The sequence below is a fragment of the Pogonomyrmex barbatus genome, unplaced genomic scaffold (assembly GCF_055798465.1).
Source record: "Pogonomyrmex barbatus isolate J1 unplaced genomic scaffold, ASM5579846v1 scaffold7, whole genome shotgun sequence".
NCBI classification, from domain to species: domain Eukaryota; kingdom Metazoa; phylum Arthropoda; class Insecta; order Hymenoptera; family Formicidae; genus Pogonomyrmex; species Pogonomyrmex barbatus.
Window position 1 is genome coordinate 2,360,490 of NW_028297171.1, and position 19,049 is coordinate 2,379,538.

At 31.7% G+C, this 19,049-nt stretch overlaps 2 protein-coding genes across 3 annotated transcripts; both read right to left on the bottom strand.

The window, feature by feature from the left end:
- On the bottom strand, positions 1-12,678 carry LOC105433226 (O-acyltransferase like protein). Its single transcript, XM_011648399.3, has 12 exons — positions 11,850-12,678; positions 7,063-7,274; positions 5,901-6,121; positions 5,732-5,823; positions 4,953-5,134; positions 4,597-4,766; positions 4,207-4,375; positions 3,663-3,859; positions 3,096-3,228; positions 2,167-2,356; positions 1,930-2,072; positions 1-1,728 (listed from the first exon to the last, which is right to left on the bottom strand). The coding sequence occupies exons 1-12, from the start codon at positions 12,052-12,054 to the stop codon at positions 1,216-1,218; spliced, it is 2,427 nt and encodes an 808-aa protein (XP_011646701.2). The 5' UTR covers positions 12,055-12,678; the 3' UTR covers positions 1-1,215.
- Positions 12,679-16,519: 3,841 nt separating this feature from the next.
- Positions 16,520-18,572, bottom strand: Dak1 (cytidine/uridine monophosphate kinase Dak1). 2 transcript variants are annotated; one of them, XM_089083237.1, is made up of 3 exons: positions 18,104-18,572; positions 17,063-17,337; positions 16,520-16,852 (listed from the first exon to the last, which is right to left on the bottom strand). In XM_089083237.1, coding segments are annotated over exons 1-3 (648 nt in total). In that variant the 5' UTR covers positions 18,476-18,572; the 3' UTR covers positions 16,520-16,851. The 2 variants fall into 2 exon arrangements, with proteins under 2 accessions (XP_088939363.1, XP_011646700.1); XM_011648398.3 differs by having other exon boundaries at positions 16,520-17,337; positions 18,104-18,570.
- Between the last annotated feature and the right edge of the window lie 477 nt (positions 18,573-19,049).

Sequence of the window (19,049 nt, forward strand, 5' to 3'; positions counted from 1 at the left end):
ATAATATACATTAGCGGTCAAAAGTTTTGATATACTTCCGATTTTCTCGCGTCTCATAAAAAGTTAAATATTTCGGTGAAAAGAAATCACAGAGAAAATTTCAACCTCACATTTTAAAAATCAAAGACAGCGCTTTAAATCTATGTTTGAATTTTGATGACATTTTCCTTTATGTTCTTAAGTTACATAAATTTTAAAATAAATAATTTTCGCAATATTTTCATTTTATTTTAAAGCGTTGCAGCGCTTCAAACATTATCAGACAAAATTTATATAAAATAATTTTTATATAAATATAAAAGTATTTTAAAGAATTTTCTAAGCTTTAAGCTTTTTCTTTTTAGAAAAAATTGATACGATTTTAAACTGCCTTTTTATTAAAAAATCAATCTTTTTTATCATCAAATCTATTTTTCATTTTGATAACTATATTCACAAATCGAGGCAACCTTTTTATTAATTTATTGTATCTTATTCTTATAGAAGATGTGCATATATGTACACACATACACAACACACAACACACACACACACACACACACGCGCGCGTATATACATTTTCTATAAAATAAGACAATAAGTAAATTAATAAAAAGATGTCTTCGACTTGTAAAAATGTTTTTTGGTCTTTAAAATACATGATTAAAAATTTCTCTGCAATTTTTTTTCTCCAAGATATTTAACTTTTCATGAGATGCGAGAAAATTGCAAGTGTATTCAAATTTTTTTGCCAATAGTGTATATTTATATATTTTTGTTTATATATTATATAAACAATATATATATATATAGTATATATAGTATATATAGTATATATATATACTATATAGTATATATATATAGTATATATAGTATATAATTATACAAACAAATTTTAATAATAAATTATATTGCATAAAAATTCATAAAATTCTATAAAATATAAACAAACTCTCTTTCTCTCTTTTATCCACTTGTTTCCTTATATAAAATTCTAAATATATAAAATATTGTATCACTCTTACAATCTTGCTTTATTCTTTCCTACTAAAAATGAATATATTTAATCAACGTATGTACGTTATCACAATTTGTCTCATAATAACTATTAATATAATAATAATAATAATATAATAAAATAATTAATCATCGACTAAATCTAATTGAATTAATCTAATGGATTATTCGATAATGGAATATGGATTATTTATCTATAAATCCATCAAATTTAATTTTTTAATTATGCCTCAAGCATTCCTTTGATTCCTCTGAACTGTTGACAAGATCGATATCAATCGATTCTGATTCTTTCTCATTTGAATTTATTCGTTCGTGCTGTTCGATACCATAGTATAAATCGACGTTGGTATAGGAATTTGTTGTTGCATTATTAGTATTCACAGCCGAGCATGTCTCATCGCATTTGATAGGAGTAACAATGTATATTTTATCGATACTTTGTTCTACCTTGCCATTGACATATTTTATGCCATTCTCACCTTTTTCTCCAACAGTTTCTAGATCGCAACAGGCAACATCGTATTTTACAGGATCACTCGTAACTGAAGATTCGTTTTTTGGCTGACAAATCTCTTTGGCAGATGCCGTCGAACAGTCCAAGTGCTTCGATAAATTTCGTTTGCGTCCGAAGATAATACTGGAAATGTTTATGAAGGGCATCTCGAAGCAGAGACTCCATACCACAGATAATATCAATGTGAATACCAAATTGGCGAAGAAAGCTCGCGTCTAAATGAAAAGTTTTAGCGTTATCTTTTTCTCATTACATTTGCTTTATAATTAAAAAGTTCATGCAACATCTCTCGTATGAGATAAGCAGAAAGTGATAATATAAGTGATATAAATGTTATATACATGATTATATAAACTCTGATGCTAAAATGCAACAATGTTTTAAAAAATGTTTTTATCACCATGCTTTTTGCTCACCACGTTCATCAATGTCAAATTGCCGCTAGTCCGAACAGCTCCAGCGTCTGATAATATGAACAGAAAATGAGAAAGATAAGCACAGTAGGTCAATTTGCTGAGCGATATCCATCCACGCCAAGAAAGTAGATGATTGATGAGACCTTGAAAGAAAGAAACAATTAAAGATTTGCTTTAAAGATTGGCGTTGACGTAATTCGGTTGAGTAATTATCTCACGAGCGCGTGCGATGATTACCTGCGTATCCATGCACGCAGCAGAAAATGATCCAAGAGACTGAAATCGCGAAGACCTGTCGATGTAAACCTGCGTACAAGCTTGCCTCTAATCTGTTATATACGTAAGTGTCGAAGTACATGTTCCGCGATCCGAAAATTACCGATAAACCAGCCACAATTGCGACTATCCAGCCCAGAACCACCGACCACTATGGGTATAAAAAAATACAATATTTTATAGCACTTTTCTTTATTTAGATGTAAATATTTGTTTCGCAATTATGATATTAGGGATACTCATAAGTAATGTCGTTTTTTTCTTGAATAAACATTACTATCTTGTTCATGAATGTGATTTATTATTACATAACCTATGTAATAAATAAATTTATATTTGATATTTAGTACTTATCGTAAAATTTTGAAAGAATTTGAGTGTATCGATAAGAATGGAAGGCCAAAGTATGGATAACATATTGGATATGCATATTAGATATTTGATGCTTGAATTGGGATGATGAGTTTCAAAAAATAATAATACTACATAATAGTGCCACAAATTACCATTAATTTCGCTTCATCCTAGTGCCTTGAATATCAGAGCATGCCAGCGTTGATTTAAAAAATTTAAAAACAATGATCAATCTTTCCGATGGACTAAAATCTAAAATACTTTGCTACGAAATCATTCTCATTTTACAAGAAAGTAATTGAAAATTTGTTAGAAAGATGGAAAAAGAATATCAATAGTGATGGAGATTCTTTTGTAGATTAGTCTGTACTAAATGTTAAATAAAATACAATTTTGCATGTCAAAAAACATGACTTATGGATATCCCTAATAGATCATTATTAATATATTAATATATTAATAAATTAACTAATAAATTAATAAAGATTGAATAAAAGAAGTATGAAAATGCTGAAGGTAATTATACACATACTTACAATACGTAATTTGACGGGATAAGATTGTGTCTTATATAACACATATCCGAGACCTATTCCGACCACGTAAGATCCAAATCTATTGTATGTCTTTATATAGATCTCCAGGAAAACTTGATTTAAGTCCATCTGTCTGCAAAACACAACATCCTGTTGAGATCACAAAATTATTGAAATCCGGTAATTAAGAAGTGCCGCGTCATGTAATTTCCACTTTTAAACAAACATAAACTTAAAATAGTCTGAAGTTACACGATCTTTTTATAGTATTTTATAGTAATAATTAATTCGCGAATGCCGCATGATATAAGAAAAGAAAACCCATAGAAAAAAGAACTGTGGGTTGGATCTAAATACTAAATACATAAAATATTTAAACTAAATAAAAAAAATGAAAAATTAAAATTAGATATTCGAAGAAACATTATATGAAATGCAACTAAATAAAGTTATAATAAAATATATTTGAAATTAGACTTTTAAGAAATAGATTTTTTTAAGATATTCAAATTAAAACTAGTGAAATATATCTTTGAACTGAACAACAATTTAAATTTCTACACTCACTCTTTATAATAAAGCATGGTGCCCATAAGTTGAAGAGTATAAGTTGTAATGAATGGCGCTAGGACCGAAGCAATCAAGAACATAGTCAAAACAATGATGAAAAATCGACTCTTTAATTTGAGCATAGGATACAATATAATCGGCGACAGCCAAACAAATTGCATATCGGTCGCTAGATACCAGGATTGGGACATGCACTAGAAGCAAACGTAAAAAGAAAGATGTATCTCGCGCAAGATACGCAAATCAGAGAAATTCAGAGCACGTCGGAAAACGCAAAATAAATATAGTAAATATAGACTTAGTAAATCCAAACCAAAGAAAAATGTAAATAATAATATTGTAATAAAAAAAAATAAATAAATAGCATTTATATAAATTCTAAGATATCATCTACCACTATCTGGATATAAAATAATGGTTAATGATTACACACAACTGTTGTAATACGATATTTTTAGCACGGTAGATAATGTAAAGATACGTAGGAATGGAATAAGTAGATAAAGAAGTCTATATTAATCGAGAGTCTATATTAATCTACCATGTCTGACACGTTGAGGTAATTGTTAAGGTAGAGCAAATTGATCCACCACTTCTCGCGGCAGAAGTCTCTATTGGAACCGATCCAGGTGTCCCAGCGCGGGCCTGTGCCAAATTTGTACAACAGAGTGGCATAAAAGCCGATCATCATTGCGTAGGCCGGCGTTAATCTAACAGACGAAGAAATTATCAATATTTTGAAAAGATAAAAAAAGATATAGATCAAATAATATGAACAGAAAATAAAAGTTAGTTATATAATTTGTTTAAAGCGCGCGTATCTTATAACTCTTGCGTATAATTTATGAATGTATTGAGATAAATTAAAAAGACTTAAATTACCGGTGATTACCGGAGAAAAGCCAGTTTGGCTGTGTATGTGTATGCGTACCTTATATAACGATGAATATAAAGTCCTATCACGTCGAAACGCCATTTCGAGGAACGTCGTTCCTTCTTCCGCAGTTCGGTGTAAGCGAGCAGGGTCCCGCTCAGAAGAAAGAAAGTATCCGTAACGATGTTGCCGTTGAGCACCAGCATATTCATCCAATCATAATGCATCTTTTGGGTGATAAAAATAATTTCATAATCGAGAAAATATTCAGATATGAAGTTTTGAAGTACAAGAGATGTGACTTCTAATTGAACTTAATGTGAAAGTAATAAATTTTATAATGTAAGTTATGAGAAGAGAAGCAACTAATCAATTCTCATGTAAAAAACTGTATGATATTAATAGATACTCACATATGGAATATGAGTAAGGTTCATTTTGACAGTAACAGTCTCCATGTAGTAAGTATGACCGAAAATAATCCAAGCTATACTAATGAAACGCAAGCCATCTAAACAGCGAATAGATCCTGGACGTCTCTCGGTCTGCATTAATTCCTTCCCATTTTTGTATAAAGAAAATGCTGTCAAAATACCTGCGGATAAGGAATCGTTATCGCTATTAATTCCAGTAAAATATTAGCGAAATTCCTTCGCATTTTTTTATTAAACGTATAATGTTGCATAGTGAATGCATAAAATATACAATGCAAATTAATATTATGTATTATATTACATGTATCGTGTGCGTATGCGTGTGCCTGTGTTTGTCATTGAATTTAAGTTAATAGAAGATTACTGAATTTCACGAAAAAGACTACTAAATTCTGAAATTAATTATATTAAGGTCTAATTAAAGTTCATGAAATTCACAATTTCACATATTATTTTTAAAATAATATTATTGATTATGATTAATGAAATTGTTGTGTGTGTGTGTGTGTGTGTGTGTGTGTGTGTGTGTGTGTGTGTGTGTGTGTGTGTGTGTGTGTGTGTGTGTGTGTGTGCATATATAAAATATATGTGTGTATATGTATGTATGTACATATATATATATATATATATATATATATATTCATGTACATGTATTCAACTTCGTTGCGTGAAATGTAAAAAAATGTCTGAAGGATTAAGTCCAAAGACAATTAAATGACAATAATATGGCGTATCTTTATATTTTATATTTCACATACCACTCTTTTCCGATGTAATAGCCCACCGTTGGGCTGCAATCTCATATGTCGTAGAAGCTATAATGATTATTGCGAACAGTACAAGAATCGATCTAAAATTTTCAAACATTACATAAATTAAGATTGCTTTTTATGGATAAATTTCTACATGATAAAAGACTTTATTTACGTGTAACACCAATCAGAAATATCCCAGGTTGTTTTAACAGTCTCCGCAGTGTGACACGATTTCTTAGTAACATTGATAGTTATCTCTACTCGCCCGTCTACCTTTAATGGATCGAGGGCGAACTCGAGGGCTTCCTGTATTTCCGTATGATTGCAAGTAGATGGAACGCAAAACATCCATTCGTATGTTACCGTAGTACCAGAGGTCCATTTTGATGCATTCTATACCACAAGATTACAATATATTTGGTTCCCATTATAGTTTCCTTTTTATATTTTTAACCCTAAGAGCATAGATATGTACTGTATTGTTTGAAAAGTACATGGAGCTATTATCTGTTAGATTTGACATTTATCGTGTAGATTAAGTTCCATTTTACTCGTTTGGTACAAATGTTCGTACGAATAAATACAATCACGTTTAGATTAAAAATTATGTCTATATGTTGTAATACGTTTTAAATTAAACAATATTTATTCTTTTTCTTATTTAATAACTTTGCTACTCAAAATTATTAACGAATCGCGAATAATCGAATTATATTTTTGCAAGGTTGGGTAACCAGTTAAGTAACCAATTAAGAAATTAAAAGTTATTAATAAAATTAAAAAGTTAATAATTTTTAATTTTAAACTTTTAACTTAGTTAATTTTGAATGAATTAATGTATAATTTCAACTACTTACTTTTAAAACACATAAAATTTAATTTATTAACTTTTCTCCTAGATTAAAAATGTATCTATGTAGAAGAAAAAATTGTAAAAGAAAGAACGCATTCCCAAATAAAAAATTTCTTTGTTATTTCATATAAAATTTTATATAAACTTAATTTAGAAATAAAATATTAAATTTATTTGATAATCATATTATAATTATTTTGTTATTTAGAATATTTTAATTTTAAAAAATTATGACATTCTAATTTGATATAAATAATGCTTCTTAAAATTTACTTCCAACTTAACTTTTAAATTAAATTAGCTTAGATTAATTTAATTTCAATGCAACCAAATTAATTTTATAAACCACTTTACTTAATTTTAATTTAATTTAGTTAAAAAATAATATTAACTTATCCAATCTTGTGGACTTAAGTTTACGTGTTTATGTGTTTTACTTGCATAAATTGTCCTTCGCAATAAATTGATATTACGAACTCACCGATGCAATCGCGACGTTCACGAACAAATCTCCCAAATCTAATTCACGTGGTGTACCATTGTCTGCTGCGATCTCGAATTGCACTGCCGTGTTGCAAGCCTGACCAACGAATCCGTGTTCATTCTTCACTTGTAAGCATTCATCAAAATTACCTAGCTGCTTGTAATTGCCGGTGATTATGCCCGATGGTATTTTAACCGAGGCGTCGAACACTGGAACAAAGAATACGAATCTCGTTTTAATAAACTCGCTTTAATGCGCGAGTTTTTCTACGGTGTAGATTCAAGTCACTATTCTTAGTAAGCAGTTATATTTTTTATTCTTCAAAATTTTTTAAAACTGTGCGCACTGAACATTTTTTATTTTTTAAAAAGTTTTATAGAAAAGTGCGTCGCGCGTAGGGCAATATAAATGCACGGATAAAATTTTCACTGGAAAAAAGAACGCAGGACGCAATTACGATGAAATTTCAGTAAGAAAGGGATGCACTTTAGTCTGCTTGTAGTATTCTGTTTCACAAACAAAGGTTGCTACTATCAATTTGCCATCGATTGCGTTTTTCCGGGCATTTACGGCATCTCGGCTTTGACATTTAACAATAGCGCCCCCCCTTCCCCCGCTTCGTTTTATAATAAACCACATTCTGAAACCGGTTGAAACAAACGCAGGTGTAATCGATGCGTCAAGGCGTTCTTCTGTTCTCAATCCATATCACAATCAGCTAGCATCATTTTTTCGCGTTACCTTTCGAATATCCGAAATCGTTACTGCAGACTCAAGAGAGTAATGATCGTTGAAATTTGATATCGATTATCTCAAACTTTAAATCTCGTATGCAATCTTTATTCACTTATCAAGTTCTCTGTCATCGCTGCAGAGTACAACATAAACCGTTGCTCTTATAATTGACTACAACATTGTGTATATGTTATAAACATACACAAACGCGAACCTAAAACGATTGAAAGATGCAACTCTTATAATCGTTTCATTATAAAATTGTTTAACATTTCCTTTCTATTATTGATAATTATTGTAATTAATATTTTTCTCTCTTTTTAACTCCGTAATTAATTTTGATATTTCTTTTAATAGACAAGAGAGAGAAAGAGATTAGTTAATAATTAATAAATAAATATTTTATAAGATAAATAATTATCTAGAGATAAGATTATCTAGAGAAAATATAATAATAAATAAAAATATAATATATAATAAAATAAAATATAATATATAATGTATAATATATAAAATAAAAAAAATATGTAACAAATAAAAATAACTACTTTGAGACTATTTTTTTAATTTATAATTTATTTTTTAGGAAAAAATAAATTATATAACATTTAACATAAATTAAGATTTGATGACTATATATTCCACTTCTAACATATTTCGTCATTTTTCTTCAAGCAAAGCTGACGTGAGAAGAATTTTATATTTTATGTGAAAGGAATTGTGTGTGTATGACTGATCAAATTTCATGGTAGAATATACAGTCGGCGGGAACAAGCAGCGCGTTGATCAAAGTCACGCTCGTTTCTAGGAGAATAGCGATAAACTGCGCGCATCATACTCTATGATTTATATTATTAGTCATCTGTGCACACACCGACGAGTTATACGAAATAGGAATTCAAGGTGACTCCTTGGAACTATGACGCGGAGCAACGTCAATGTCACGAGTGCGTTAGCTGCGGAAGTGCACTATGGCGCGCGATATGATGATACGCTGATACAACAAAATCGACCAATGAATTTTGCGGGGGAATCCCGCAAAGTAAAAACGAGCCAACCGACCGATCGGATCGAAAAAAAATAGTTGAACGATAACACATATTTTCAATTTTAAATTCGACGACGACGAGATAGCGAGCATTTTTATGCACAATGTTCGCGATAAATTCTAGTCGGTTACATTTCTAGTCGGTTCTAACTTAGTAACACCAAATGTGAAATAAGTCATCTGTCAATGTGTGACGTAAGCTATTTCGCCGTCATTTGTAAATGGAGAAGCTCTAATATCGCTACGAGATTGCTTTCCTTTTCCCCGTACTTGATCGATTTCACTGTCGATTACCTTTATCGTTGTACAAATAATAGTTAAAAGGAACCGCACGAGCTAGTTTAATTGGCGATTAAGCGACGTACAAGTCAGGAAAAGCCCGATCGATCGATTGATCGATCGAAGGCGGACCTCTGATACACAAGGACGGTCATCGGCCTCGTGGATACATCTCGCTGACCCAGTTTGGTCTCGCGCGTACGACGCACATATCAATTACATTGGTCAATATTATTGTTTCTACGCGAACGTGCGCGCGGAAAGATCATTAATTGCATGCTTTTCCTCGATGGCACGCTATTATAAAACTAGCGATATTCACGAGCGATCGTCGCGCTTATAAAATTTAATCCTCTTGGCATTATCTTCTGTTCTAGATCTGTTTCTAGATCAGTTAACAAAGTAAGAAAAGTATAAAGAAAAAGTTACGTTTAATATAGCAATACTATATAGTAGCTAGTAATATATTATTATTAAATTATAAATTTTTTTTATTGTATCAAAAAACTATTTATATCTATATTTACTTTCAACAGTTTATTTTTAATTGAGAAGAAAATAGGAAAATCTCTGATATAAATTATATAATTATTACATTTTCTTATTTTTAGACAATTAATTAAAACAATTCATTTTTTTCTTTTTGAATCAGAAGAAACATCAAATGAAAGTACTATGTGTGAAAACACATCTAGAAAATATTTAATTAATTTATTTTGTGTGTGTGTGTGTGTGTGTGTGTGTGTGTGTGTGTATGTACGTATTAGAAGATTATTGTATTAATCAATTTTTTATTGTAGTGATTAACTAATTTATCTTTAAATTAATCTTTTTCAATTAAACATACATTCAAATAAAAAGATATCGTGCACAATGTATCGATGGAAATATTTAATATAAAAAAACAATACATAATAATACTATCACGCCTTAGATGAGTCGGTGGCGAAATCCATTTGATACTTAGTATGAAAGAGGACAAAAACGGATGTTCATGGATATTCATTAAATGTTGCGTTTATGCATTGACGAGTAATAAGAACGAGTAACATATCAACTAAATAATTATCGCGGCTGAGATAAAAGCTGTCATAATGCAAAACGGTGATGATCTATGCGGCGGTGATCCGTAACAATGGATCCAAATGCGCCGCCGAGGACGCGTGGGTTAAACGTCTTGTAATAGCTGATGCAGTCACCGATCGAGCATTACGCTATTAATATCAATCAGATCAATGTCACTTGTTTAATCTGTGCTAGTCCAAGTGTCACGGAGATGATAATTCGTCCGCGAAAAATGGACACAAGGTTCTTTCGATCGTACATAAATTCGAGATGCGCGTAATCACCTCCCTCTCTCTCTCTCTCTCTCTCTCTCTCTCTCTCTCTCTCTCTCTCTCTCTCTCTCTCTCGAAAATTTCGTTCCGAATCAATCGCGCACGTCGAAATCGAGTGCACAATCGAGAAACACAGTTAACAATCCTCCTGAAATTACTCAATTTTGAATCTGAAAAAGATGGAGGAACGATAAAATAAAATTTTGCGCCTTTTCCTCTTCCCACTTGTGCAGCACCTCGTCCTCGTGCGAGTACGTTGAACTCACCGTATCGTGGAAAAAAAAAAGAAGAAATATTTATCACATTGATCGATCTTTCTGATCAGTCACCATTATCTGCGGCAAAACGGCCGGAAAGATCGATATCTAGTAATTGACGATATGCATTCCACGTATACTGGTGTGATATCGCATACGCAATGTTACATGCCCGATAATCTTCCTTGATAATTGCGCGCAGCGTGCAATGTCCGATAATTACTTAATGTTTAAACGTAAAATCGCAATCGCTTTGTGATTTCACGCGGCGTGTAACAGACAAAACAATACCTAAAAGATTATATAATGTTTTCCCCCTCGCTGTCCCCACTAGAGCCCGAGTTAGTCACATTGAAAGATAAAGAAGCTGCAATTATTACAAATTATGTGTAAATTTGTTTTGGATGTTTTACTAAAGACGATTACTTAATTTTACGATTCAAACGAGAATCACTTTGATAAGTTAAATATAACATTACAAGTAAATATTAATTAAAAATATTAATTAAAGCTCTGAAAATGCATGTCTTCTGATTCATTCATTAAACTGAGATTCAATCTGCTTCATTGGAATTCAACAAATCCTAATTATAAGTTTTAATTATTTATTGTTCATTGATTTATCTTTTATTTTTTTAGAAAAATTATTCAAAATTTCTTTGTTTAATTGATAATAATAAAAGAAATTTGATTGTAACAATATTTATTATAATCAATTTATTTTATTATTAGCAATTAAATAAAGAAATTTTGAATGAAAAAAATAAAAAATAAATATACTAAGAAATAAAAGGAATTTATGCAACAAATTATCTAAAGTTTTTCATAAATAAGAAAATTTTTAAGTCTAAGTCTATGAATTTTTTATATTTATCTTAAAGATTACCGAATATTTTAACAATTGGAAATAAGAAAACATGTAACTGTAACAGAAATTATACGTTAATTTCAAACTGATTATCCATTATTTGTTGTTTATTCAATAAATCAACAAATAAATATAAAAAGTATAGAATAAAAACAAAGGATAAGGTAAATGTGTCAAAATAAATTAGGTATAAACATAAAGAATTCAAGAGATTATATGTAATCTCTCTTAAAAAAGATTTCTCGATTCATTTTACTCACTTTTGAGTGCCCAGGGTGTGTAAGTTTCTAATGATTTAAGATAGATTTTGCTATCATGGAGACATTCTGGAGATGCATTTTCTCGTGGAACAAAAGGCCTCGCGAGAACGTCTCTAAGGACAGTTTCAGGTCTCGTTCCGGCAGCCACCGTCACCGTTAGCAGTACCAGGAGACTCACCCGCCAATCAGATCTGATTGACTTCATCTTTCTTTCTAATTCTTCTTGAATACTGATACAAAGTTTTCTAATCACTTCTGTCTTTGTCTTCTTTTTTTTAATTACCTCCACGTGAAAAATCTGTCGCGATTAGGCACGCTCAGAAGAACGGGATGTGTAATCGACGTGTAACGATGTTCCTCATCAATCTGCTCCGCGAATTAACGATAGACAATCCTCGGTATCTTTAATTTTAAATATTCTGTAATTCTGTAAATTGTCTCGCGCTAATTTAGCCTCCTACGATATTTACGGCGGTGTTTCTGATATGAGAATTTTATTGGGGAAAGGCGGAATTGAAAATGATAGGTTCTCGCACGGGCTCCTCTCGCACGCGAATCGCGTGGCCGTGGCGCTTGAAAGGGGCGCGCGTCGCGTCGCCTCGCGTTCCCGGAGGAGCATGTGTTTCTCGCGCCACGTGTTCTCGCGGGCACGTGCGAACGAGAGGCCACACAGCCGCCGTTAAAACAAAATGAAAGAAACACACAAAACACGAAACGCTGACTGACTGTGGTACACGTTCCGGCGCGCTGGTTCACTTATATATTGAACGAACGGGGTAAGAAAGAGGGGGTAAAAGAGGCATTCCATTGCTCCTTCAATTGCCGTGGCCATCTCGGGTCTCCTCTTATCGATGTAAGCGAGGATTACGCGTCCGCGGAGAGAAACGTCGTCGTTGCCGCCGCCGCCACCGCCGCCGCCGCCGCCGCCGCCGCCGCCGCCGCCGCCGCCGCCGCCGCTTCCGCCACCTCCGTCGCTGCCAGAGAGTGGGAAGAACACTCGGTTTGACGACAACGATGACGGTGACGACTGGCCAGAAATTCGACGAAATGACGAAAGAAAATCTAAGAAAATTTATAAATGTTGAGTGGTCACAAATAGTTCATCTTGAAGTGCAGTTGCTGCGAATCCCAGGCAATAGAATGCATAACGTGCTTTATTATCCTGATCACATAAACTGACATTAATATTGACTCGATATATTTGTTAAATTTGAAAATCATAATCTTTCCAAGTTGTTTTAATCATATAAAATAAAATAAAATAAAATGAAGCAATATTCACAAAAGGAATACTTTTATTAAAACATCTAAAAATTTCGCCAAGTATAAGATCTGGAAATAATTTTGTTGAGTTATTAAAATAATTATATAGGACATTCAAATGAGGTATTAGAATATAAAAAATTTTGCTAATATTATTATTATATTTAATCTTCCTAAATATTTTGATGATCTAAAAAAATTACTTTCAGATCTGTACCTATAGGTTAGGATATTTCAATAAAATCGTTCTTTCCGTGTAGAATTATATGTAAAGGACAATAAGAAACAAAATAAAAATATGAAATGAAATGAATATGAAATGCGATGAAATTAATTATCTTCTATTGTCTTCTGTATCATTTTCTATTATCTCTTCTTTTGTCCTTTAGAAAAGATTATAGATATGAATAATGCCAATACTTATGACAAGAGAACTTTCTTTTATTTCATATATTGTTGAAAAGTAAGAATTTTTTTATCGTTTAATTTTATCTAATTTTTTATGTAGGAGGAAAAATAAAACTTTTCAAAATTATAGGTCAATACTCGAATCTATTCATGATTTGATCACGAATTTTATCAATACAAATTTATTTGTCTGATTGTGAATAGCGGTTACTTCTTACATAGGATTTGCTATTAGCTTTTCCTGACTGAAAATGGCGGATTCTGGCGCGAGTGGTCCCACGAATGCAACGTGACGCGAGCATTGAAATAATCCAACTCAGGTCATTAAACTTCAATCGTTTTCGATGCACGCCTCCTCGTCTCGTGAATCCCCGATATGCCAATCACCTTCTGATTATTCATCGACGAAAGGTTAAAAGAAAGGCGTTTTATATCGCCTGCGGGTCAGAATGCCGTGAGGCAAGACCTGGAATTTATGAGAAATTCAAACTTGGAAAGCTCGTTGATGAACACGCGCTCAAGAAGTAACCGATTTAAAAAATGACTCTTGTAGAAGTCACGTCAAAATTTTGTTGGAGAATCGTTAGAAATCCAATCAAGGGATTTGCGTGTCGTGAAGGAACGTCGACGAAGCGCTAATAAGAAGATAATCTATGAAGTTTCAAACGAGAAGAAGGAATAACGCTGTTCATCCCGCGAGACTATAGTCGTGGCCTTGCTTCGATTCATTCGTTTTATCAATCGCTGTTTTATAGATCTGAAACGGGCGCATATTCATCGAAGTTATACGCAGAAGGCAGCAGCTGTGCATTCAGCTCGACTAAAGATTCTTTAATCTCATTCGTTTACGCTAAACATGCACATGTTTAGGTCAAGGCCAATGTTGAATACGATAATCGATAGATACAAAGAGACTGGTGCATATCGCTGATACAAGTTGTACAAGTAACATTTTTTGAGGGTTATCCAATTTAAACCATGGTTGCGTTGTTTCTTTCCGAGATTTGTTTTTTTTTCTTTTTGTGTCGTGCATTTTTTTTAGTGATATGTCATTCAAGATTCGAACGCTATACGACACATTTATAGAAATCTACGACGACAATCTACCAAGAGGAATGATAATTGAATTTGTTTAAATTCTTGCTAATAAATAATTTGCATATTAATTATGTGGAAGAAACGATTTTTTTTAAATGTCTTTAATCTATATAAATTTTTAAATCTATATCTATATTTTCTAATCTATATAATTTTTTATGTTATGTATATCTGAAAATAAATTTTTAGAACAAAATAATTATGTAGGATACTCAAGCATAATAATAATAATATTGCAAAAATTTTTAATATTCTAGCAATTAATTTGAACGCTCTATATAATTATTTACATAGTTTAAATAATTATTTTCAGATTTGTATCTGGCCAAATTTTTATATTCTTCAGCAAAATTGTTCTTCCTGTATAAAATATAAAATAAATTTAAAAGATAAATTAATTACATATATACACATTTAATCCAAATAATAATTTTGTTAAAAATTCAAGAAATAGAAAATAACATTCTATTATTTATGGAAAGAATCATTTTTCTAAAAAAAATTTAGCTTTAGACATACAGATCTGAAAATAATTTTGTTGGATTATTAAAATAATCTGAGACTTTTAAGCACAAGGCTAAAACTATAAAAACTTTTGATATTTTAACAATCAATTGAAACACAATTATTTTGATCACTCAACAAAATTATTCTCAAATTTGTATCTAGCCTAATTTTTGAATAGTCCAGCAAAATCGTTTTTTTTTTTTTTTCATAATGTTATTACGTCATTGTTATTACATCATTATATCATCTTATATAATGGACGTACAATGAACTTCGTTTTGTAAATTTAGAATTACTGATAATAAAAAATGCTAAAATAGCATTATTTTTATTATACATGCATACAGTTAAATAAATAAGTATGATTTGAAAATAAGCCAATTAAAACTTTTTAAAACGATTTTGAATATTCATACGTATCTTATCGATTGCGAAAAGCACATAGAGTCTTTAAGCGCTGTCTGTTGGGCTCTGTGGAATTTCTCGTGTATGCCACGCCGCGCCGTACGAATTTCTACCGGCATCGTTTCATGAAAAAATTCGCCCCCGGCTACTGTAAATGTAGTCCCTTCTACGTAATACGCGATTGCTCATCGGGACATTGACCAGCACTCAACTTTCTCGACGCTGTAGTTGAAAAATGTAACGTGAACAAACTTTCGTAAGGCCCACATCGAAAAGGCAGTCTTACCCAACGGTGGACACTACAGCCATAAGATGATAGTGTCGATATCGATATGATAGTGTCGTGATGATACAATCGTTGTATACATGAAATATTACGTTATATTTGTGAAGTTTAAGAAAAATTATAAGTATAATCTCAATCCTGATAATTCGTTATCGTTTACATTGAATGAGTTACATCAAAGTCACTCTTTGAGTAGTGATAAGAGGGTATTGTCGCCTGTCCATCACCTTCACATATCATGATCGATTCTTTCAAGTATTTTTCATCTTCGATATTGCTTTGAATATATTTTTGTCATGATAAAAAACTTAATAAAAAAAATTTCATAAACAAGTTCAAGTTCATTTATTCCCTGAGTGCACGGGGAAAGGAAGCAGTAAGAATTTTGGAGATTAAAATGTGTAAAAAATATTGTACGAGCGTTTTGGTATAATTAACATTACTGTACAATATTATTTTGATTTTAAAGATATTTTTGATGGATGAAAAAATTGATCATTTACATTGTTAATAGTCAAGTTTCTTTGATATTTTTTCATATAAAATTAATATTGAAAACCGCTATAAAAGAATTTATATTTTCTCCCAAAATATTGTGATAATAATTATATTTATATTATTCTTATTATCTTATGTTTATATGAAGCATTATTAAGTGCGTTTTAGAATTAATATAGGAAGACAAAAAATTTGAAATAAAACATTTTGACACATTAATTTTATTAATATTTTTTTACATATGTAAATTAAAAATACGTAATGTACATTTTTTTCTGTATTTTATCTTCTCGCGTTAATACAATATTTTTTTCTAATGATTATCAAATTTTTATTCAATTATTACAGGATTACTAAATTTATCTATTACAGGATTACAGGATTACTAAATTTTCTATAAATATATAAGCCATATATTTCAACGCTTGCATTATGTATACTTCGTCATATCAAAAAATTTACATTACTGATCGCAATTAACAATTCCGACAGAATATTTACAGCATTTTTTATCATTCGCACTGCAATTATTGTATATCTATAAAGAAATATTTAATTAATATATAAGTTGCAATGTGTTTTATGAATTCGAAATACATCATACATGATAAAAGTTATATTTTATACAAAATGAAAAAACCTTGTAAAATAGTGATGTCTGAAAATGTCTACGCTACAAAAGAAAAATAAAAAAATGTCCATCAATAATGTACTGTTAAAAAGTGATCATTAGAACTATTGTTATTACCATCCTATCTTAGGAAAGAATTCTGCAACATCTTGAAACACTTCCTCTGGTGTTTTCATAGAATTAACTTTATAAACTAAACCCTGCTTCTCATATAACTCTATTATCGGTAAGGTATGTTTCAGGTAAGTTTGATGACGGAAGACCAAAGATTGCTCATTATCGTCACTGCGACCACTCCCACTGGCACCACGATTCAGACAACGTTGAGTACAAACCTCCTGACTGCATTCGCAAAATATTACGCCCTTCAGGATAACTTTATTGGACATCATCTGTCATTGACATAAAAAGAAAAGATATAACTCAACATATACAAGATACAATGTCCAGTTGATTATCAGAGAAAGAGTCTTTAAAAAACATCATATACATATAGTTATCACAGTTCTAATATCAAAGCTTTAAATAATAAGTTCTAAAGTTAAGACAATATAGATGATAATAATTTAACGAACTAGGATTAAACTATTCTAAATGTATGTATTATATATCTGAATTACATTGATTTATTTCGACACTGGTATATTCTCCTAATATCTTACTTCTATTGAAGCTAATGACACATGAAGACATAGGTAGTATAGATAGTAAAAGTGAGCAAATCAATCACATAATCATGAGTTTTAAAATTACCACTTTTTATGTACAAGCTAAAATATTTATGAGGTCCTTTATGGTTGCAATTCAGTAATAAGGAATAGATATTTTATAATATCTATTCCTTATTATTGAACTGCAACCATAAAGGACTAAAACTTTCTTTTTCATTTTCCTAAAATGTCAAATATATATCTATTCCATTTTAAATGAAAATGGACACTATTAGTTCAGTTATGAAGATTAGATATATGCACATATCTATTCTTTATAAATACAATGTCATTCTGTCAATCAATTTTCTGATTACGAATATAGGATATGCATTTCAATCAGAGGAAATGATCTCTAATAGTAATTTATCAAAAATCCCAGATTTTATTAAATGCAACAAGAAACAGAGGCTCAAAATAGTCAAGATGTAGTAAGACAGGGCGATACCTTGTTCCAACCGTCAATGTTATTCTGATTCCTGGGGAAGCCGTCAATAAGAAAACGGTGATGCGGATTATCTGAGGTCTGCATGGCGCGGTCGAGGAGACTGCAGGTGATCTCTACGGGGACGATCGTACCATTCCTGATATGCGTCTCAATGAGCTCGCCATACTCCGAGCCGGGCTTGGCGCGTTCCTCGCGCAACAAATCGCCGGCCGACAAATGGGCATAACCGTAATGCTTGACGATGTAGTGGCAGAGTGTGCCCTTTCCGGCACCCGGGCCACCCAGGATGAACACTACCTCTGGCTTCTGCGTCGTGACGGCGGACATCGCGCGGATACAACGTCGCGCACCGGCCGCGAGAGCCTGTAACATAGACGGAAATGTGCCACCTCTATGTACGTATGCACATACACGTTCATTAATTTGACTGCACCGCGACACGCGGCATTCACGCTGGCGCCATTTTTAAAAGGCACGTGTGGCCGGAAACACAGGAAATGACCGAATCGTCCGTCGAGTCCCGGCGTTTTTTCTATTTCTTTTTTGACTTTTTTATGTCCAAAATAGATCACTTTTTTCTTTTCGTTTGTCCGCATTACACGTACAATCATAACGAATGTATTATCGCGTGAACTTCCATCGATTTTTGCGTGTTAAGGCAAGTAGTATTTAAATATTTATGCATCATGATTGGAATGTTTATTTCATAAAAAATTTTGTCGATTATTCGTATTAAAGCACACGTGCGAGAGACAAAATTTATAAAAGACTAGATATTGAGGGAGTAAAAGAAAATACGTGATACGCAACCTTGGCTGTGTTCGTAAATTCACTGCCAGTACTGAAAATCTATAAAAATCTATAGAATATGTCACGTAGACTATATGTTTTCAGTACTGGCAGTGAATTTACGAACACAGCTCTTGTGTGCATTATACACGTGTAC